We start from the raw sequence: 20,880 nt of genomic DNA on the forward strand, positions 1-20,880 counted from the left end.
CTCAATAAAATTAGTTAAAAAAAACAACAGAGAAAAAAAAAAAGAAGTCCACACATCTTCCTTTCAACATCAACCAATGTCATCTAAACCAATCAACTCTAGTATTCTCTACGTTGGACTGATTCCATTTGAATGGGACGAGGAGGTCGTAAAGTCAGTTGTTTGCGGATCAGGAAATGTCGTAGATGTGAGATTGGGATTCGACTTTGAAGGTAAAAATAAAGGATTCTGCTTTGTCGAGTACCAAAGCACGCGGGACGCCCAAAGAGCCGCACCGTTGTTGAGCTCTATATTGATACATCAGCCTCTTGGACTCCCCAAGAGACTTAAAATTGAAGGATCAAAGGAGGCGTTTAAAGGTAGTAGTGCTTCTCCTGAACCAAGGAGAGTTCTTGCGCTAAATAGAAGCAAGTTGCCTAAAAATGTCCAGTTACCACCAGAGATGATGCAAAATGACCGCCAATTCACAGGAAGGACCAACTCGCCCCTACCACCAACCCCAACGCAAAAAAACACCCCCATGATGGCACCGACTGCACAAAGTTTCAACCCAAATGTGCCCCTGCATGGGCCTGCTGGGAGTGTGCCCATGAAGTTCACGCAGGCGACAAAGTCATATCCGTACATTCCTAATCTTCCATTTGCCACTCCTGATAATATAAGCACCACATTGGGCAAGATCCATCCCACACAGTTGATTGAAAGTCTTGCCAATATGAAAAATGCGTTACAAGCTGACCCATCTAGAGTACAAGATTTCTACCAAATGAATCCAGAGTTTGCCGTGTGTGCTGCTCAAGCGTTGTTGTTGATGGGGTTTGTCGATAACGAAGTGCTTACATCGAAATCAGTGTCGTCCACGCCACAACCAAGTTCACAGCCATTGTACCAACAACAGTCACAGTTTCAACAGGCAAACAACGGACTTTCGCCGTACATGTCACAGCCGCAGATGGCAACAAGCTCTGTGTGGTCAAGATTACCAGTACAGACACAGAATGCATTGCGAAATATGGACGCTGCGCTGATAGAGAAGGCTTTCGAGTTTATCAATATGACGGAAGAGTCTTTTCGGGTATTGTCATACCACGAGAAGATTAAAATCAACCAGATTAGACAGCAGCTTGGTGCTAATACGTATCCTGTGTAGATTAATAGATTTATATTTCATTTTTCATTTTTTATTTTTTATTTTCTCTCTCTATTTCTGACAATACTTTCATACCAAAAGTAAAAGCGCTTATAACCCCTTTTATACTACAGAATGGATCTGCCGGTTGTTATTGATTTCGAAGTGTCAAATGGAGACACTAATGGTGTTCCATTCTGGTTGCGTGATGTATTTGATCGTGCACTAGACGCTGTTGGTCTTGGCAATAGGCTGGCGTCGGACGAGGCTATTGCCAATCTCGTCAAAGTAGATCACACACAGTTGGTGGATAAGGAATGTGCAATATGCTACGACAAGTTCCTGACGGAGAAATTAGAGATTAAGGAGTCTCTGCAACTGGACGATGGCGGCAAATACAAGGAGTTGATGAAACTAGATCTAGAGTTGAAAAAGAAACTTCGAGAGGAGTATGGCGTGCGGATGGAGGCCCTTGAAAGAAAGTCAACGTTTAATGATCCACACTTGTTTTTCCCTACTGATGTTGGTGGCAGTTCTTATAGTAGATTTCCCCAACGCAACTTGTCAACGTTTAAACAAGTGTCAATCGATGACCAATTCCCTGGTTCCAACGGCGACAACAAGGAGAGAAAAGAAAAGAAGATAGAAGAATACAAGAAAGAGGGTCACATTGCCGTCAAGATGCCCGAGTGTGGTCACATTTTTGGATTATCATGTATCGTTGAATGGTTAAAGGCCCATGTCTCATGTCCCTTGTGCCGAAAAGAGGTTGAGGCTAGGAAAAATGACCCAAACGTGTCCAAGAGAGAGAATATTGAGGATAATGTTGTTGCAAACTACAATAATGAGTCTGAGATTGTTGAACATCTAATGACCCACTCAACCGACGTATTCCGTCCATTTAGGCGACCATTTAATCCACGAGTAACTCCAGTAACTGATTCCTACATGGATCAAAACTGGGCCACACCACCTTACCAACCGCGTCCATCTAGATCTAGAGACCCAAGTATCGTATTACCGAAAAAGTTTCCCTTTCCTGATCCTTTAGGAGGAGCCAGCCTTCCTCGCATGAGAAGAAATTTTCGAGAATCAAGGCGAGTTAGGAGAGCACGATCAATGAACAGTAATGATGAGGAACAAGAAGCTCGGAGGAGAAGAAGTGGGTCGAATGAGTCGGGGAGAAGCGCAAGAAGGGTCAACTTTTCCCCTCATACTACAAACATTGACGATCTACACGATTCAAGCGATAGCGAAGTATAGTGGAAAATTGCATAGGCTATGAATTTCCTGAGTTTACTAAAGCTAATAATAAATTATAAAATATATCTATGTATATTCTCTCTACATAGCATCGTCAGGTCTGTTTTGTTCAATTGGAGCTTTTCTACCCTTGTCTTGCAAGCTTGCATATCCTTTGATGTTTTCTCTGACCTCTTCTCTGCCTTCTTCTTCTTCCAACTCTATGCGCTTTTCATATGCCAATTCAGAAGCATTTTCAATAGTCTCTCTAGCTCTTGAAGCTAAATCATCACTCTTACTAGACCCAGTAGTAGATTTGACTGTTTCTTGAGCATTCTCAATTCCATCAGCCAAAATCTTTCCCGTTTTCTTGTTGACAGTTTCAGCAGCTCCCTTGACCTTTTCAGTAGCATTTTGAATCGTAGATTGAGCACCATCTTTGGCATCTTCAAGGCTCGATTTAGCATTTTGAGCTGCGTCTTGTGCCTCGTCCAATTTGGTGGCAATCTTTCTACCACCATCTAAGTTGGCTTCTTGAACTTTGTTTTCCAATTCACCTTCCTTTTGCTTCTTTTCCTCCAACCCCTTCTTACCAAAGACAGCTTGGGTAGCGGCATCGACTATTCCATAGTTTCTCGAAATGGAAACCTGTGGTCTGTAAGCAATTGCTGGTCTAATTGATCTAATAACAGTTTGACGAAACATTTTAGAATTAATAAATTTATCCTTATTGATGATGGGAAAAGTGATCACGTCAAAAGACAATTGTCCAGGATTTTGATTGCTATTTATATATTGACTCCACATTAGATTACACAAAATTAAGTTGCTGCTCGGTATAGCAATAATTCGAATTTGTGCCTAATTGTAACCACACTTTGAAATTGATTGAGATCAATGGACACTATTATAATGACATAGTTGGTTTCAGATCTTCTCGAAAGGCTTTCGACAACTATTTGGTCCGCATATGGTGAACCTTCGAGACTTGAAGGTGTTGTGGTAATGTAAAATGTCAACGTCATGCATGAGATGCAAACTTGCACAAAAATAAACGAATATCACCGGCTAAGTAGGAGATTCCGCACCCGACCAACAGATGTACGAAAAGAGCTCCGCAACAGAAAATACATTGGTCCTTCAATAATATCTTGTGATGAGTCAATGATTCGCCAGGCCTAAAAGGTGGTGGTTTAGTAAGAAGTTGTTCACTACAAGTGGTTCCCAAATTGGTTTAAAACTTCGGTGATATCATTAGATTTATGATGATGAGGTTCATATTCTCGATATCAGGTGTTATTTCTAACTTGACCTGAACACCTTGTTGCAAAAACCATGGCTCCACGAGAATCGGAGTTATCAGTGATTTACGGCCAAATTCAGCTAATTCGAGATCTTCTCCAAATGTTGTATTCTAGATACATTGGTACCAAGGATGACCGGATATTCCAAAAATTGGAGCCATTAATAGTTTTGTTTTTGGTTTTTATTATTGACCATCAACAACAGAATTACGATCCCAAAAATTGATGATTGAGTGAATACATGCTGACTGTTTCAATCTGATTTGTTACCAGTTGGTATTTCTCAACGAGTTGTATTGTGACAAACGATAAATCGGATCCACTTTCTAGTAATGCTGGAAACAACAGCAATCCTTCCAACATAAGTTTCACTCACTCAACATTGCGTCCATTGAATTCAGAAATTGGAAAGCTTTGGTGGGTTTAGCGTCACCCACAGACGTATTGTCAACTAACCTGTTTTTGTTCATTAGTTGATTGGGTGTTTCCATTTTTCGATACTTTCTGTGCAAAGCACTGGTTATTGGTATGATTAGAGTTTGCATGAACCAGACAGCGGTCTTATTGTTTCTTCTTGCTATCTCCTTCACCAAATTGGTTACCATTGTTGTTTCCGAATCGCACGCTTTTACCATTTCCAAAGATTGGGTTACCTCTCAATCACCCAAGGGCAATTAATTTATTCCTTTTATGCCCTCCACAGTTTTTGCTAATAGTGCGATTTGGAAATAGGGTACACTCACGCCACATTGAAGTAAGTTGACTATATGAATCACCTTATCTACCTTCCCGGCCTCGGTGAGGTATCCAACTAGTCCAAAGAAACGTGCTTTGAAAACATCAAACTCCTGACGTCCTTGCTTTGTGGCACCCAATATTTCCAAAATGTGGTCAACATGATTGGGATTTTTAAATTTGGCCCTTATTTCATGATAAAAAGGGGTGCAACATCAACCTCATTTTCTTGAATTAACAAACTGATCCATCGGAGGCATTGCCAAAATAAAGTCCACTGGGCAATCTTCACAGGGTCAATTGGTCCAAATTGTGGTGGCGGCTTGTTGTCGTTGAAACTTTTTCTGGGAACTTTGGTCATAGTGTTGGTTTCGATTGATCATAGTAGTTAAAACAAGAAACTGTCGCCTCACTGCAATGTATCACGAAGGGATAAAAGTATAACAGAAGAAAGTAGCACGAACACTTATTATATTTACATCAGTTGTAAAATCGCGTACGATAAAAAAGTCCTCAAACAACAAACATATGGTTGTTATATGGAACCAGGCTTCTATAGAGTATCAATGACGCATCTGAAAGCATGTCACATCCTCATGCAAAAGCTAAATAAGGTAAATTGATTTTCGTGCATATCTTTCATTCTCTGATTTTCTCTCCCACGGCTTCGTGCGTGACTATATGCAATTAGTTGCAAAAAGAAAGAAAACAGACTAAAAAGACAAGGGGGAATACAGTTAAAAAAGTTGTGATATAAAAAGGAGCTCTAAAGGACTGAACTCCTCCTGTTTCTACCTTCTAACCAACAAGGCAAGATGATTTCAAAACCTTTAAACAGACAAGTCCTTTTTGCATCTACCCAAATACGCCGTTATGCAAGCAAACAACAAGCATCTCCTTCATTAAAACAATGGGCAACCGAGCACTCCCCGCAGTTTGTCACCGACTTGAAAAACCAAACAATGCAAGCAGCTTCAACGTTGAATAAAAAAACAGGCGAGTTTCTCTACGAGGGAATCGACGTGGCACAGCTTGTTAAACATCGCAGTGATGCTATTCACAAGGTACACGAAGCTGAGCGTGGATACAAGAGCTTGAAGGACAAGGGGGAGAAGGTCGAGAGTGAGCAGTGCCGTCCTGACGATGGATTGTAAGGGATGTTGTATGTCCTGGTGTTTTTACGGGCACATCAAAGTATATAGTGTATATGGGTTTTAATGAAATTGCATATAAACGCAACACAGTAGAGTATACATTGCCTTCTCTAACAAATGTAACAATTAACAATTGCAAAACTATATAACTTAAATATTCTTAAACTCCTCCAATAATTGATCCAGTTTGACGTTTTGTGGTACTGCTGGCGCCGATTCCACCTGTTTCAATGGCGGCTGCAGTTTTCGCTCAATCACCGACAAAAAGTTGCTAGGTACGTATCCCACTTTCCCTGTCCTCGTTCTCACCTTCCACCATTTGGATTCGTTTCCTAATGGATCCTGTTTTGATAATATTGCCACCAATTCATTTGGTTTCAACTCGGCTTCCATTTGTGGGTTTTCTGGATTGAATTCGTACAAGGCCTTGGCAAATTGTAAGTTTGATGGGTCAAAGGGAGCGTTTGGTCCCCCTAGTTGTTGCTGTTGTTGCTGCTGTTGAATTTCCATTTTGCGCCTATTTTGTTCGTTAAGCATTTGAATAGCTTTGCTTAGTAAATAGGGAAGACCGATGGATGCGGCGAGGAAAATGAGGAGTGGCTTGAATGACAATCTTGGTGGTTTATTAGCATTTGCTCCATTTCTCTTGATTTGATCTTCCAACTTCTTTTGCTTAGCTTCGAATTTGTTGAATTCATTCAAATTAATGCCATTGTTATACACTTGCCCCGTTAGTTTAGCAAACAACTTTTTAGCAAGATTAATCAAGGCAAATATCCCAAGTAGTGAGCCAAGGGCGTTTTTTAAGTTACCAAACTGTTCAGCAAGGTTGACCATGGTGAAAAATGATGAATGGGTTGCCATGTATGTCGCCTCCAACATTTGGGCAAACCCACCAACAGCACCTATTATACTCTCAATCAAATTGAATGTTGCCTGTGTTCCTTCCCCAAAGCCTCCTTGCATCATACCGGGTTGGCTATACATGCCACCTCCGTAGCCACCGCCATACATTCCCGAACCGTACATCCCCGAGCCATACATTCCCGAACCATACCCAGACCCATACATGCTAGAGCCATAGCCTCCTCCGTACATGCTTGATCCAAAGCCTGAACCATATCCTGATCCATACATGCCCGACCCGTAGCCAGAGCCGTATCCAGACCCATAGCCCGAGCCATACATTGACGACCCATATCCTGATGAGCCGTAGTTGTTGCCATAGGTAGAAGAAGTGCCATATGCGTTGTTAGTGGTATTGTTACCATAAGGTGACGTTTGGGCCATGTTGTTGAATTCGTTGGTGAGCGACGTTGGACGATCAGGCAACGATGGGTTTGTTGATGTCCCTGTCCCTGTCGTCGTCGCCGTTGCTGTGGAGCCTGCAGCAGCAGGTATGTTTGCGGGTTGTTGAGTTGATGCTGCGCTTGTGCCCTGTGATACTTCCCAGGGTTTTGTTCTTGGTGCTGATGCAGACATGTTGTGTTAGTTGGTGTCTATTGTAGATTAGAGGATGGCTTGAAGTTGTTTTCCAAATTTTAAAGTGGAGTAAATTTTTCCTTGAGTCTTTCGATTTTTTTCTGTGCGCTTTTGCTTTGACTTTGATTTGTAATTGCTGAACATTGAAAGGGACAAGCAGGTGGGAAGCCACGAAGTTGGAAATGTATACAGATAAAGGTAGGTCAACCGCATACTTCTTCTTTTCATCTCTGGCGCACTCACGATGTAAAAGTGCTGGAAATGTGGGTTGATCGACCCCACGTTGAAAGTAGCGGGGAACCGCCACAAACGGGAAAATGCAACTGCAGAGCTCTCTCCGCGCGAGTTAATCTATCACTTCGAAACCTCTAACACTTACAAGTTATCCCTCTGCCACGAGTCCTAAACTCTTTTGTTTTTGACCTGCAGATGATGGATCTGATGGTCCTCCTTGTCTTTGCTCCTCGGTTGAAACTAAATGATTACACAAAACCTCAACAGTTTGAACCCTTATAAAAATACAAACGATGTATCTTTTATGAAGTCTACTCTATACGCCTTATACATCTACAATAACGGCCCATAGCAAATATGCAAAAAGTGTAGTATATCCACCGACACACCACATGAATGTACTGATTTGGACACTCTTTGTATACCTGTCTAGTCATGGCAACGGCTCATTCGAACTGCTCAACCTGTTCAAGTGCAAGTACACATCGGTTCCGTAGCCCTCCATTGAAATCAACTTTAAATCACCGCCAAAGTATTGCGCATACAAGCGACTAATGGGCAAACCGTAACCAAACCCAGCCATTGGGGCTTTGAAGCTAGTTTGACTGTATTCTGGTTCTAATACGGGTGTTTCATCAACAGTTGTATACAAATATGTCCAAATCAACGGCAAGGACGAACGAGGGATACCACCACCTTCGTCAGATATTTTTATGGCGATATCTTCAGTACCTTCAGAAATGATGACTTTAATCGGTGGGTACTCCAAATCGTTGATGTCGACCTCATCCAACTTTGTTCCTGGATGCTCTTCAACATACTTTTGTTTCAACTTGGGTGTGTGGAACTCAATAGTAGCACGCAAGGAGTTTTTCAACGTTTCAAATAACATGTGGATCAAGTGGCCAGGGACATACATGAAATTAATATCTTGTTGGGGTGCAACCAACTGTATCTCTGGGGCCTCAAAAAGCCCGTAAAACTCTTCACAAATGTATTTAGCAGTTTCGATTGCATCTTCAGCAATCTCACTCACATTACAATCAGTGCAGATAACACCAACATAGTTTGACCTGCCCGGTTTCTTTGTTGAGCCTTCTGAGCCGTTGATTAACGTCAGTAGACGTTGCTTCGTTGGTGAATTCTGGGCCATGTTCAATGCTAAATGCTGGCCAATCAACATACGAATGCCAATTCTTGACATGTAGAATCGATCAAGAAAAGTTTGAATTTGCGAATTGACAAACACGGTTTTGTTTTTCGCCTTCCATTCCTGAACCCCTTGGGCCATGGTGGCCACAGTGGCATCATGTCTCTTTTTGATCTTTTCCAAAGCATCAAACACCGCCTTATTATATGCATAAACTTCTTTCGGCCATACAATGTTTGTAGGGCAGGGCAGGAAATAGGTCATGCCATACGTGGGAGATTCGCTTCGTATAGTTGTGTTTTCCTGGTCCTTTGACGGTACCCTCGTTTGGGAAATTGTAGGTAGCTTGCCTTGGTTCAGCTGATGGTGGTGATGGTGATGTCGGACTACTATGCCGTCATCGCTGAATACATTATTTATAGCTGGGTTATCATCTTGCACTTCGGATATTTTGTGTACCTCTTCTGTAATGTTTGGTTGGTCGTCGAGTTTGTCAACTTTGAATCCATTGTTGTTGCCGTTATTGCTATACAACAACTTTTTCAAATTCTCATCAATTGTGGGCTTCGGCAAGTCTGTCAACTCTTCGAAAGATTGAGCATACCAATTTTTGACCTTAATAGTTGACGGACTCTCGTTCAATCCCAATGGTGCATACTCCAAATCCTTGACCTTTTTAGCTAACCGTATCGGCAACTCCTCAACGATGAATTTGGAAGCGAGGAATATTGATCCTGGTGAAGGGGTAGGACCAAACTGGACCATCTGTCGTAATGATATAGGTGTTTGATTGTAGATGGCATAGTGGAATATTTTATCCTTTAAAGCCTTTGTTAACTCCCAACCTGTACCCATTTTGAAGTAATGTGTTATGAGATAAACAGGTGATTTCTCTAGTTTATCGATTAATGTTGCTTAATCCGCGATGAGTGGTTGTTCTTTATCGTGTGCCAAAATTCTCTTAGGTTTCCCCTTTTAAAATAAAAGTTGAACAACGAATTTTCGACAGTGGAGGAAAAAGTTACACAATATTTGTAAAAAAGAGGTAGTGTACTTTGGTTATGGAGTCATATGCTATATAATTGTCTGGGGAAAAGGTCCCCCAAGATTTCGGAACTTTTACACGACCAAAGTCAAAGACCACCTAAGTTTTAATGTACAAAGACTTTCTAAAATCCTATAGCAACTGATAGGAGACGGAACGAGTTGAAAACTGTATTCTTTGCAGCACGATTGATGGCGTAGTCCTCTCAATTTGTATCATTGGGATGAAATTTCAGTGAGAGGTTGAAATATGTTTTCAAAGGAGATCTTTGAATTGAGATTCGATTGGACTTTATTGCAACAATCCTTCTTAGATGTTTCGTGCCTTTCAGCTCACAAGTAGGGAGTTGTAAAATAGCAGAGGAATGCATAAATTGAGAGAGACTGCAAGGACTAGAAGATCGTACCACTTGTAAAACAATAGCTGTCATAAGCTTACTAGGCAAGATTGATAGATATATCACCGGGCCCTTTTGCGAAATCTAAACCAGAAGCTTAAAGGGAAGCAATTGAACCATTTCCGGGTCATCCATGGCAGACTATTCGCAGTGTTAGTGCGCTGAATAGCATTAAAGAGTCACATAAAACAAAAAAAGACAATAAATAGTGAGACAAAATTCTATTGGACAGAGACAAGAGATCAGACCACAAAACAAAGGAGCCACCAAAATGCATGTGCTTCATAGCTTTGTTAGGGATCCATACTTAGAACAACAGACTACATTGCAAATCATCCGTTTCGGAGTTGACCACAAGAAAGAAGTGGTTATGGAGTGAACTGTAAATGTGTCAGGACCAATGGAAGTACACTTTTTGTATAAGTAGAAACTTTCTTCTAAACGCATGTGAGAGAAAAAATTATCAAACCAAATACTTAGGAAGAACGGAAGATTTGATTTGATTTAGGTACAGTGGTAGCGCCAGACAAGGAAAAGAAGAAGCTGGACAAACGGGTAAAAAAAAGGTGGCATGACTTAAAAGGTATTCTCTGCAAAGGCTATGTAGCAAGGCTGTGAAGACTATTTTTTTACAGCCACTTTGTTTGAATACTCCAAAGTGCAATTACTGTTATGTAAGAAAGAGAGGCAGTTCTAAATTCTATCTCAGTGTTGATTTGGTATTAGAAGACCTCGGGGATTATCGTGCGAATGTATTTTGCTGTTGATACGGATAACCGGGGGAAAAATATATTTTTTTAAGCTCGGTTTAATTACGATAATAGAATATCACACAAAAATGTACTCCTGTTAGTCATTGAAAATGAGTCAACTCTATATAAATACTGCATATAAATGACGATTGCGTAATTCACAGAAAGACAAAAACCTGGAGAAACGGAAACAGACTGAAGAAAATTAATCTTATTTTCAAATATAAATACTGAATCATATTTCCAAAAGTTTTGGATATTCAGTTCTCCTTCTCATCATCCTTTAATATATTAAGTTCATACCCTTTTTCGATTTACTACTAATACTACTACACACACTACAATTACAATGCCAGCATTTTTAAGAATTTCAAGTATCCCAACTGCTGCCAGGCACTGGATGCCAGTTGCAAAACCACAATTGACGCAACTTACATTAAAACAGTTTTACTCATCTAGAGTAAGATTTGTAAACTATAACAACATAAATGAAATATCTTTGGTTTCAAATGATGATATAATAAATGCTACCTCAACCAGCGCCAACAACAAAGAAGATGGTGAGGTTTTCGAACCCACAGTATATTCTTCAGAAGACATACACACAGCTGGTCCTGTAAACAGAGCTTAAGAATCAAGTTTCTGTTTTTGTGCTGATGATTTTAATGATTTAACGACTCGTTCATAGCCTTTTTTGAATAAATATTCTAAATGTTGTATTTACCACATGTAGTGTAAGTGATATAATTGTGTCGAGTTGCGTTTAAGTCCAAGGTTAATATAATGACATGCTCTGTTTACAATGCACACAGATTTGGCTTTAAGCTTTGATAAGCTCTCTTCACAGCTGAGATCGCTGGGCAACTACGTAAAAGAAGATTTGAAGATAGCAAACGTTTTGTTATCTGATACATTTTTTGGTGACGATTTGGTAAGAAAGCGGAGAACAGTTTAGTTGCAATCGTCCACCCCCCTCTCGATTACGGCACACGTTCAATTATAGAGAGGAGAAAATCTAAGAAGCATTTTCAACCTGCAGCAGTGTTTATCAGTTGTGGTACTGTCAAACTTTAAGAAGTAAAAGCTCCGGGAAGAGGAGAAGAAAGGGTAGCGCCTCCAAATTGTCGTCAAATTCAACAGGCCCCGCGCACACACAACGCCACAGCTCTAGCGCATCATCATATCCTACAATGAAGGTAGCTGTCGGCCAATTATGCTCGTCCTCAAACATCACCAAGAACTTAGGCATAGTGTACAAGATCCTTAACCTTGCTGTACAGAACAATGTTCGCATTCTTTTCCTACCAGAAGCCACCGACTACTTGTCTCAAAATGCGAAGCACTCGCTCCAATTGTCACAGCAAGTGAAGTCGACGTTTCTCACTCCACTACTTGACCACATAAGAACCCTAAACAAAGCCACATATTTGTCAATTGGTATTCATTTGCCTAATTCAACCACCTCGAAAGTCGAAAATGTCCACTTGTTGATTGACCCAACGGGAAAAATCGTATCGCAGTACCAGAAATTACACTTGTTTGATGTCGACGTGCCCAACGGACCCATACTTAAAGAGTCGAACTCAGTTGAACAAGGCACTGAAGTAACACCGCCAACACCAATTGACCAAGTAGCCAGTGTCGGTCTTTCCATTTGCTACGATATCCGATTCCCCGAGCTTAGTTTGAAACTTCGCCAACTTGGTGCTAATATTCTTACCTTCCCCAGTGCCTTCACTACTAAAACAGGAGATGCCCACTGGGAAGTGTTGAGCAAAGCCCGTGCTTTGGACTCACAAAGCTTTGTCGTCAACGCAGCTCAATGCGGACACCACGACGTTGGCACGAGCGACAAGGGCAATGTCGTGGAACGGATTAGTTATGGCGACTCCATCATTGTTGATCCTTGGGGCACGGTATTGACCAGAGCAAAGAAATTCGATGACAAAGACTTGGCTGTTGACAGTGACGGCGATTACTATGAAGTGATTTATGCTGATCTCAACTTTGACCACTTACAAAAGGTGAGAACCAACATGCCATTGCTAGATCAAAGAAGAGCAGATGTGTTTGGAGAGTTGTAGCAATAGAAAGCTCCTGTACATTTTTTCTCTCTATATACCTCTAATGGTTCACCATGCCTAAAAAATTCTGAATATCATTCACGTCAATCTTGTCCTTCAAATACTCAATCCCCTGATCAATGGTGTCACTTCCAATATTCTCCCTCAAGTAATCGAGCCCCTCATCGAGGATTGGGTTGCCGGTTTTTAACCCACCCTTTGCGGCTCCTTCAGCAGCTCGCCAGTATTCTTGATAGCTTTGCTCCTGATCTTTAGCAAATGCTCCCATTGCTCCCTTGCCAATTCTATAAAACATCGAAGCAAAGCTTTGAATGTGGGGAATGTCAGAGTTGTAAAATGTGTCCCAGCCTCGAACAGATATGCCATACGCCACAACAATGAACGTCACGACTAGTATCAGCTTTAAAAGACTAATTGTAAACCTGATCCATGCTTTGGCTGACTTGACAAGTATTGAGTAAGCTATGTATGCAGCAATTATTGTAAAGACAATGTTTGTATACTCTGGGTATCTCTCATGAGCAGCAACAGCCAAGCCTATAGCAGTTGCAAGGACTCGCTGAAGGATGGATATGGCAAATGCAAAAATATCGGCTACCTCCATAACTCTGTAACTCTTTTGGTGGATATCTGTTGTGCTGTTTAAGAGTGAATTTCAAAAAAATGCAAAAGAATTTGATTGTTTACGTGGAGAAAACTGACACATCCATGCACACATAGTCAACACCGAGTCCCAGCTGAGATCTACTTTTTATCCATCAGTGAAATTTTTTTTTTTTCAACCTCTTTTTCACTTCTTCTTTTTCCTTCTTTAGAAAGTTGTACTCCGAAAAATTTGGCAATACGTACAGTTATTGGTATGGCTGGTGGATTCGGAGCTGTTTCGTCTTTGATTTGGCACTTATGTTCAGTGATAAGAGCTCAATTCTTGCCATAAGGTCGTCATTCTCGCCTATTAAGTTAGGGAGATAAAATTTTGATCTTGAGATTGAGTCAGAGCTGTTTTGAATCTAGTTAGTCCATGCTGTTGGCTTATTGTTGATTACATTTCGGTTAGATCAAAAGTGGTTAAAAAGAATATTCAAAGGGTTGGAAACTTTTGAGTATCCCGTTATATCACTACATTTTGAAGTGGGCTTTGTAGAGAGTTCAGTGCGACTGTGTAATCGAATGAGTGTGACAGTTCTGCGCTAAATAAATTAAACTATGCTACTCTTTTTCTCTATCTCTTTCTGTTGCTTTTAACTTTTTTTGAAGGGAGCTCGCAGATACGCCAATTGATTGTATTACTCTTTTGATGTGTCAGGTTTTCAGAAAAAAATAAAAATAGAAAAATAAAACAACACTTCTGGGCGCATTTATCAAAGGAACAAAAAAAGAAAAAAATTCGATTGTGAAATAGCAAAGGTCGAGTTTAAACACATTCTTTATTGTGTGGCGCTTTGTACATAACTTCATTGAACAATCAAGGACCGGCTACACACTACTGTACCCTCCCCCCCCCTTTACCGCTAAAGAACAGAACTGTAACAAATCACAGAAATGTTTAGAAAGAAACCGGCTCAGGTTACATTGGAAGAGCTAGAACAAACATACAATGATTGTTGCAGCGAAACGATAAAGAATCTAACATTGGAAGAGGAAAATAATGTTGACGAGGCATTGAAAGGATGGAAAAGTCTACATACAACTTTGCTTTACAAGTTGGATCTATTCGACAAGTATAGTGCCAAGTTGGAGCCGCAGGAAAAGACAATATTAGACAGCCTAAAGAGTATACGTGACGAAAATGTCAAGCATTTGATAAGGGTGCAGCTCAGGCTAGATGAAAAGAACAGAAGGTTGAAACGCGAGGCAAGTGGAGCACCACCACCGCCACCTTCAAGACACACTAGGGATAAAACAGTTCCTTCATTGAGGATTAACCTGTCCTCGAGTTCTTTTGGAAGTTCGTCGTCACCTTCGCTGAGGCCAATGATGAAGTCGTTGCGTCCACATCCCAATGGAGGATCAAGTAAGGCTCCAAGCACCAGATTAGCCAACGAATCTGTCCAGCAAGCTTCTCAAGCAGCATCAAAGTCTTGGCAAAAGCCACCCAAGTATAAATTTGAAATGTCATCTGCACCAAAAGTTGAAATTTCAAGCTACTTTGCCGATTTTGACCAAGATACATACACCACGAAAGGTGGTGACAACTGGGAAAAAGTTGACTCATCCAGATCGTCATCAGGATTATCAGAAAAGTCTGACGAACCCAATTTAATAGATATGGATGATGGTACTGACTCAAAGAATATATACCGGTCCATGGATGATTTAACAATAAAAATGGTTTCCGATAGTCCTCCAAAAGGTTCGCAAACAAAGATTCAAAAAGGTGCATCCCCAGTCGAACATATTTCAAAAAGCACTACCGATGTTCGTCCCAAGGCCAAAGGACCCTACGTTTACAACAAACCTAAACCACTCAATTTACACAAGTTGATGCAGCAGCTGAAGAAACCGACTCCAGTGCCCACACCTGCCAGCAAGCCGAAATCGACAATTACCTACAATTACGTTAAACCCAAAACCACCCAGGTCAAAACCAGACCAGCAGCAACTAATGGATCAGCTAATGGCGCAACCAAGAAAGCTACACCCAAGAAACCAGAGCCTGAAGAGGAGAAGGAATCGATAAATAGTCCAACTATGGATGATTTATTAAGTGGTTACGACGGAGATAAATTTGAACCGTCAGATCCAGTATATGCATTGACGACGGAGAAGGAACAGGATGCTTTGATTGCTTCGGTTCGTGGTATTGACCCACTTGCAGCTAAAAACATTTTGAATGATGTTGTTGTACGTGGTGACGAGGTTTACTGGGACGATATAGTTGGATTGGAAGGCGCCAAAAGCTCATTAAAGGAAGCTGTGGTATATCCGTTTTTGCGTCCCGATTTGTTTAAAGGATTGAGAGAACCAACAAGGGGGATGTTGCTTTTTGGTCCCCCGGGAACCGGGAAAACAATGTTGGCGAGAGCTGTTGCCACGGAATCGCAGTCTACATTTTTCAGCATCAGCTCTTCTTCATTAACGTCAAAATATTTGGGTGAGTCAGAGAAACTAGTCAAGGCGTTATTCTTATTGGCACGCAAGTTAGCACCCTCGATTGTGTTTATGGATGAGATCGATTCGATCTTGTCTTCAAGGTCAGAAGGTGAAAATGAGAGTACAAGACGTATCAAGAATGAATTTCTTGTGCAATGGTCAGAACTTTCTAGTGCTGCTGCTGGCCGTGAGTCAAATGAAGACGTGTCACGCGTCCTTATTCTCGGAGCCACCAACTTGCCATGGTCTATTGATGAAGCAGCCAGGAGAAGATTTGTGCGTCGACAATATATCCCGTTGCCTGAACCTGAGGCGAGAAAGTTTCAAATTATGAAGTTATTGCAATATCAAAAGCATACCTTATCAGATGAGGATTACGACAAGTTGATTGAATTGACTGATGGATTTAGTGGTAGTGATATAACAGCACTAGCCAAGGACTCTGCCATGGGCCCCTTGAGATCTTTAGGAGATAAGTTATTGCTGACTCCTACTGATCAAATTAGACCTATTAGTTTGGAGGATTTCGAAAACAGTTTAAAGTATATTCGACCTAGTGTATCGAAGGAAGGGCTTCAAGAGTACGAGGATTGGGCAACAAAGTTTGGATCAAGTGGGGCATAATATCTATCGAACATGAAGGTGAGATCGAAATTTGTTTTCAAAGACTCAAAAGACGTCCTTACACAGGGATGTACAAGGGGATTATCATGCATTGTATGTAGTTGGTCCATTACTGTGTTGATATTTATTGGTATAGCTGCATGTAGATTAACTTATAATATAATGGATACGCATATGACGGGATATATACTGATTCATTGTTGGCTGGCGCTATAGCAATGACTGGGTTATGCGTTAGTTGCTCATTGAACACTGCATCAAAGATGTGATATCAATGCTCATGTTCGATAGGATATTACATACATCAGCAACTGTTTTGATGCTGAGTTAATGGACCTAGAATGGAAGAGTGGAAAATTTTCTCATCGTCTAGCACTTGCGTGCACATTACAGGCTAGACCATCCCATCCTGAAGTAAAAATCACAACGACAAGGGAAGGAGTTTCCAAGAGTTAAAGACAGCTGCAAAATTTCATTTTTTGGGGATCAAAAGTGCATCAAAGTTCTAGATTTGCCTTGAACCATCTTGGAACTGAAGGGCTTAGACAGTGCGTTGCCTGAATTTCTTTTCATTTGTGGAAAAACTCGTCAGGCCAAACCGGGCGACAATACTATAATGTAATTCGGCTTAAAAGTGTATGACAATATAATAGGATGATTAAACTGTGATTCTACTTATTCTTTTCATTGTTTCAATTTAAAGTATGGTAAACAATAAGGCACATAATTAATAAACATTCCATTTTGGTTTGTTTTCATTATTTTTTTTCGCAAACTACTAACAAGAGGGTTCGTAACCAATTGTATAGTATAGTATTGTTTATCAATGGGTGTCAACATTTTGTTCCTTTTTTTCTTTTTATTTCTTTTGTTGTTTTGCCTCTTGTTCTAGAACATACTTTGCGTTCCATGTTTGTCAAAGTTTTGACCCATTGCGTCGCTTTATTTCGTTAGCTTTCAAGCTACAGATGGCGGTGGCTGGCATAGATAGATGATAATAAGCTTTTCGGCTTGGAGGTTCCTGAGATCAATCTTGACTTTCAAAGAAGAGCGTACTCAACGCTCATTGCTTATATGACGTTTCAAACCATGTTACATGTTGCTTTCTCTCCAGAACAATGTAACATGTACGGAATTTGTTTTCTAAAGGGTTATCTAAATTCCATGCCTAAGAAAACTAAAAGCTAAGTACGGTTATGATAAATGATTATCATCAACATTCTCCCCTGATTCAAGAAAAAATATTACACCAGGTGGCAACAACAAGGGGTCATAAAATTGTGAAACTGCAATGCATATTTTGAGCAATCAAAAGTGATTAGAGGAAGTGAAACGTGCATATGGCTGGCGATTGTTGGACCGTCTCTTCAATCATCCATCATCAAAACCCATTTTTGTTGATTTGAGTTGATCTTTTTGGATTGGTTATAGTGCAGGCGATGAGTAGAGGAGTTTTTGTCTGAATAGAAGGCTTGCTGAGGCAAGAGGTAACATCGTGTAGAGGCTGTAGATTTTAGTTACGGCAACCACAGGAACCCCTCTTGTCAATCTAGAAGCAAAAGAATTTCAAAGGCGTGACTTTAATTCCGTTTTGTGTCAACCAACGGATTTAGGATAAATTTAAAATTGACAAAGGCTCTAGAAAAAAACATCGTCGCAAGATTTACTTGTTAGAATGTACCTAGATTAAGTAAGTAAATAAATTAAAACCATTGCTTTTAGTAACTAATATACTTTAATATACTGTGCATACGTGATAGAAACAATATTAGTTTATGACTCTGAAGTATATTATTGTGTGTTTCAATCTCTTTTGAGTTATACTATTCACTAGTTGATTTTTTTTTGTTTGTTTCGTTTGTTTCGTTTGTTCGTTCGTTCGTTCGTTCGTTCGTTCGTTTAGTTTGTGTAATTTGATTCTTAGTTTGTGTGTGCATATGAAGAAAACCGACAGAAGAAAAAATAAAAATAAAAATAAAAAATAAAAAAATAAAAAAATAAAAAAATAAAAAAATAAAATTAAAAAATAAAATTAAAAATTTAAATCATAGAAATTATTTTTATTTTTATATTTTTATATTTTTATTATATTTATTACTTTGTTACCCTAAATATTTTTAAATTCATAAAAAGGCGAGATTTTAGATACATTTGTATATATAAGTAACTAATTGCAAGATAATTTACAAAAACTTCAAAACAAAGGGATGGGTTTTTGGGTTTCTTGTATTCATTATCAAAAATTGTTTTATTTACATAACTAGACCCTCAACAAGCACTGGTAACTGTTACTAAATACGAGTTAACGTCGTTCATTATTCGCTGTCACTACATTTCAACTGCAGCTGAAGTTTCAAGATCCTATAATAGTGTTTCTACAATTATTCACTCCTTTTTTGCAATCCATACCAAATTACGGTGAATGGAAATTAGTTTTCCAATTCAAGAATAGCAAAACCATTATCTACATTCGTTGACAATTTGAAAATCACCCTTTTCACCGACATTCTTTTGTGTTCATAATACCACTACTCGTGTTCTTTAGTTAAGAAAATAACCTCAATATCGTCCACAGGGTCCACACTATTTGAGGCAAAAAAACAATCAACAAAGTTCATTCCAACTTTCCAAAAAAAACAACAAAAAACAAACCATCCATATCCGTAAGCAAGTGTGTTGCAGAAAATCAAATTTTAATCGATAAAGACTATGATAACCTTGATGGGGAGTAAAGATATTTTCAAACCTTCGACATTTCCTAAAAAGAAGCGGAAACACGAACAGAATGAAGTAGTCGCCACTCCACGAAGTGTGAAGTACAAACCGTCAATTGAATCATTTAATTTATTGACAAGACCAAGAAATGAAGGAAGAGGAAAAGGTGATTATCATAGTGAGACCGATACATCATTTGAAGCATCTCCAAATGCCAAAGAGTCTGACAGCAAACTAAATGATTCATTTATATCCCAAAGTTCTCGAACGAGAGACATGAAACTGGCTGAAGAAGAAGCAGAGCTGCCATCAGCTGTACCTCCCAGCTTGAGTACGCCATTTATGTCGAGATCAAATCAGCTGCCAACACTACCACATATAAATATAGGTCAAAACCTAACTCTCCCCTCAAGACACGTTAATGAATCATTACAAATCCACTCAGTACAACCCTACCGAGAAGTTATGGGGCCACAAGCTTTGCTGCAACATTTGCCTGAACCACGCTTTGCGCCTTTGCAGCCACTACATGATCAGAATACCGCCCCTCTTCCGAACTATCCACACCGGCAACAAGAGTCACAATATTACCACCCAACTACGCAACAACAACAACGGCAGCAACAGGGTCACCATCCATTCCAATTAGTACACCAGCCACAAACTGGATCATACACCCCGTCCCTTATGCAACAACAACAACAGGCGCCTGCCATGTACCCTTATAATGATGACTATTTTCCGTCTTATCAACAGCCGCCGCAAATAATACAGCAACAATCGCAATTTGTTCCCATGCATGTGGCCAACTATTACCAACAGCCAATCCCATCTCAGTCTCTGGCGCCTCATCCACATCCAATATACTATAACGTAGTACCGTACTCAGTAGCTGCCGATCCATACTTTGGTCTACATGGTGGTATACCGCGCAAATCGCGACAATCATCTACATGGTCAGCTGAAGAAGATAAGTTATTACGCGAACTAAAAGAAGTGCAAAAGCTAGGATGGAGAGAAATATCAACTTTTTTCCATGAACGTACACCCAATGCTTGTCAATTCAGATGGCGCAGAATTATTAGTAATCTTGACAGTAGTTCAAAAGGAGGAACCAATGCTGAAGCGTCTGATAAGGAAAAGGATCTGAATGTTTCTTCATCTGCTGAAGTGGCCTCGCAAATACATCAAGGTCGTAAAGAGAATCTTATACAAGGAAGAACTACGTTTGATAAGGCCACGTCAAGTAAAAAGGAACAAAGCCATATAAACAAAATAGACTTTTTACTAAATTAAGATACCCACATAACAATGTAGCAGAAACCATTTTCATTTGAATAATCTATATCCAAGAAAGAGAAACACAAACGGGCAAAGTGAATAGGACTTGCTCGCTCTTTTCATAATAATACCAATTAAATTCCAGAATCTTCTTTGAAATATTAAAACTCTCCTTATAAAGATTAATGACCATCGTCTAGTACTTTTGATGTCCATCATCGAAAGCAGAGATGCTGCTGCTACTACAGATTATGCTCTAATCATGGTTCGATTTTTTCTTTTTTAGTCCACCAGCTCGTCTTTTTATCTTTAGTTAAGAGAAAACCACTTAGACTGTCGAAGGGCTCAAAACCCTTTTTTTTTGAAATTCTTTTTTAGTTGGCTACAATTTATTATTATTTTTGCAAAGTAAGGTACATCAGAAACTGTAAAAAGTAAACATTGCACAAACCTGCTTTT

General features: G+C 39.9%; 11 protein-coding genes across 11 annotated transcripts; 7 read left to right on the forward strand and 4 right to left on the reverse strand. All coding sequences in view use genetic code 12, as the record gives it.

The window, feature by feature from the left end:
• Nucleotides 1-76: 76 nt before the first annotated feature.
• CANMA_000072 (cleavage polyadenylation factor subunit) lies at nucleotides 77-1,150 on the forward strand (the record flags this gene model as incomplete). The annotated part of the gene is made up of 1 exon (XM_051818102.1): nucleotides 77-1,150. The coding sequence occupies one exon, from the start codon at nucleotides 77-79 to the stop codon at nucleotides 1,148-1,150; it is 1,074 nt and encodes a 357-aa protein (XP_051674338.1).
• Nucleotides 1,151-1,264: 114 nt separating this feature from the next.
• CANMA_000073 (uncharacterized protein) lies at nucleotides 1,265-2,392 on the forward strand (the record flags this gene model as incomplete). Its single annotated transcript, XM_051818113.1, has 1 exon — nucleotides 1,265-2,392. The coding sequence occupies one exon, from the start codon at nucleotides 1,265-1,267 to the stop codon at nucleotides 2,390-2,392; it is 1,128 nt and encodes a 375-aa protein (XP_051674339.1).
• An 81-nt stretch (nucleotides 2,393-2,473) lies between these two features.
• CANMA_000074 (uncharacterized protein) lies at nucleotides 2,474-3,178 on the reverse strand (the record flags this gene model as incomplete). The annotated part of the gene is made up of 1 exon (XM_051818124.1): nucleotides 2,474-3,178. One exon carries the CDS (start codon nucleotides 3,176-3,178, stop codon nucleotides 2,474-2,476), a length of 705 nt encoding a protein of 234 aa, XP_051674340.1.
• Nucleotides 3,179-5,225: 2,047 nt separating this feature from the next.
• Nucleotides 5,226-5,564, forward strand: CANMA_000075 (uncharacterized protein; the record flags this gene model as incomplete). The annotated part of the gene is made up of 1 exon (XM_051818135.1): nucleotides 5,226-5,564. One exon carries the CDS (start codon nucleotides 5,226-5,228, stop codon nucleotides 5,562-5,564), a length of 339 nt encoding a protein of 112 aa, XP_051674341.1.
• Nucleotides 5,565-5,714: 150 nt separating this feature from the next.
• On the reverse strand, nucleotides 5,715-7,046 carry PEX13 (peroxin; the record flags this gene model as incomplete). The annotated part of the gene is made up of 1 exon (XM_051818146.1): nucleotides 5,715-7,046. The coding sequence occupies one exon, from the start codon at nucleotides 7,044-7,046 to the stop codon at nucleotides 5,715-5,717; it is 1,332 nt and encodes a 443-aa protein (XP_051674342.1).
• Nucleotides 7,047-7,713: 667 nt separating this feature from the next.
• PDK2 (protein kinase) lies at nucleotides 7,714-9,285 on the reverse strand (the record flags this gene model as incomplete). Its single annotated transcript, XM_051818157.1, has 1 exon — nucleotides 7,714-9,285. The coding sequence occupies one exon, from the start codon at nucleotides 9,283-9,285 to the stop codon at nucleotides 7,714-7,716; it is 1,572 nt and encodes a 523-aa protein (XP_051674343.1).
• A 1,688-nt stretch (nucleotides 9,286-10,973) lies between these two features.
• Nucleotides 10,974-11,255, forward strand: CANMA_000078 (uncharacterized protein; the record flags this gene model as incomplete). Its single annotated transcript, XM_051818168.1, has 1 exon — nucleotides 10,974-11,255. The coding sequence occupies one exon, from the start codon at nucleotides 10,974-10,976 to the stop codon at nucleotides 11,253-11,255; it is 282 nt and encodes a 93-aa protein (XP_051674344.1).
• Nucleotides 11,256-11,814: 559 nt separating this feature from the next.
• On the forward strand, nucleotides 11,815-12,708 carry NIT2 (putative hydrolase; the record flags this gene model as incomplete). Its single annotated transcript, XM_051818179.1, has 1 exon — nucleotides 11,815-12,708. One exon carries the CDS (start codon nucleotides 11,815-11,817, stop codon nucleotides 12,706-12,708), a length of 894 nt encoding a protein of 297 aa, XP_051674345.1.
• Nucleotides 12,709-12,748: 40 nt separating this feature from the next.
• Nucleotides 12,749-13,312, reverse strand: CANMA_000080 (uncharacterized protein; the record flags this gene model as incomplete). The annotated part of the gene is made up of 1 exon (XM_051818191.1): nucleotides 12,749-13,312. The coding sequence occupies one exon, from the start codon at nucleotides 13,310-13,312 to the stop codon at nucleotides 12,749-12,751; it is 564 nt and encodes a 187-aa protein (XP_051674346.1).
• Nucleotides 13,313-14,250: 938 nt separating this feature from the next.
• YTA6 (putative AAA family ATPase) lies at nucleotides 14,251-16,425 on the forward strand (the record flags this gene model as incomplete). The annotated part of the gene is made up of 1 exon (XM_051818202.1): nucleotides 14,251-16,425. One exon carries the CDS (start codon nucleotides 14,251-14,253, stop codon nucleotides 16,423-16,425), a length of 2,175 nt encoding a protein of 724 aa, XP_051674347.1.
• A 2,709-nt stretch (nucleotides 16,426-19,134) lies between these two features.
• Nucleotides 19,135-20,436, forward strand: CANMA_000082 (SANT/Myb-like DNA-binding domain-containing protein; the record flags this gene model as incomplete). The annotated part of the gene is made up of 1 exon (XM_051818212.1): nucleotides 19,135-20,436. One exon carries the CDS (start codon nucleotides 19,135-19,137, stop codon nucleotides 20,434-20,436), a length of 1,302 nt encoding a protein of 433 aa, XP_051674348.1.
• Nucleotides 20,437-20,880: the final 444 nt, after the last annotated feature.

This window comes from Candida margitis (assembly GCF_024628925.1).
Source record: "Candida margitis strain CBS 14175 chromosome Unknown scaffold15, whole genome shotgun sequence".
In the NCBI taxonomy this organism is placed as follows: domain Eukaryota; kingdom Fungi; phylum Ascomycota; class Pichiomycetes; order Serinales; family Debaryomycetaceae; genus Lodderomyces; species Lodderomyces margitis.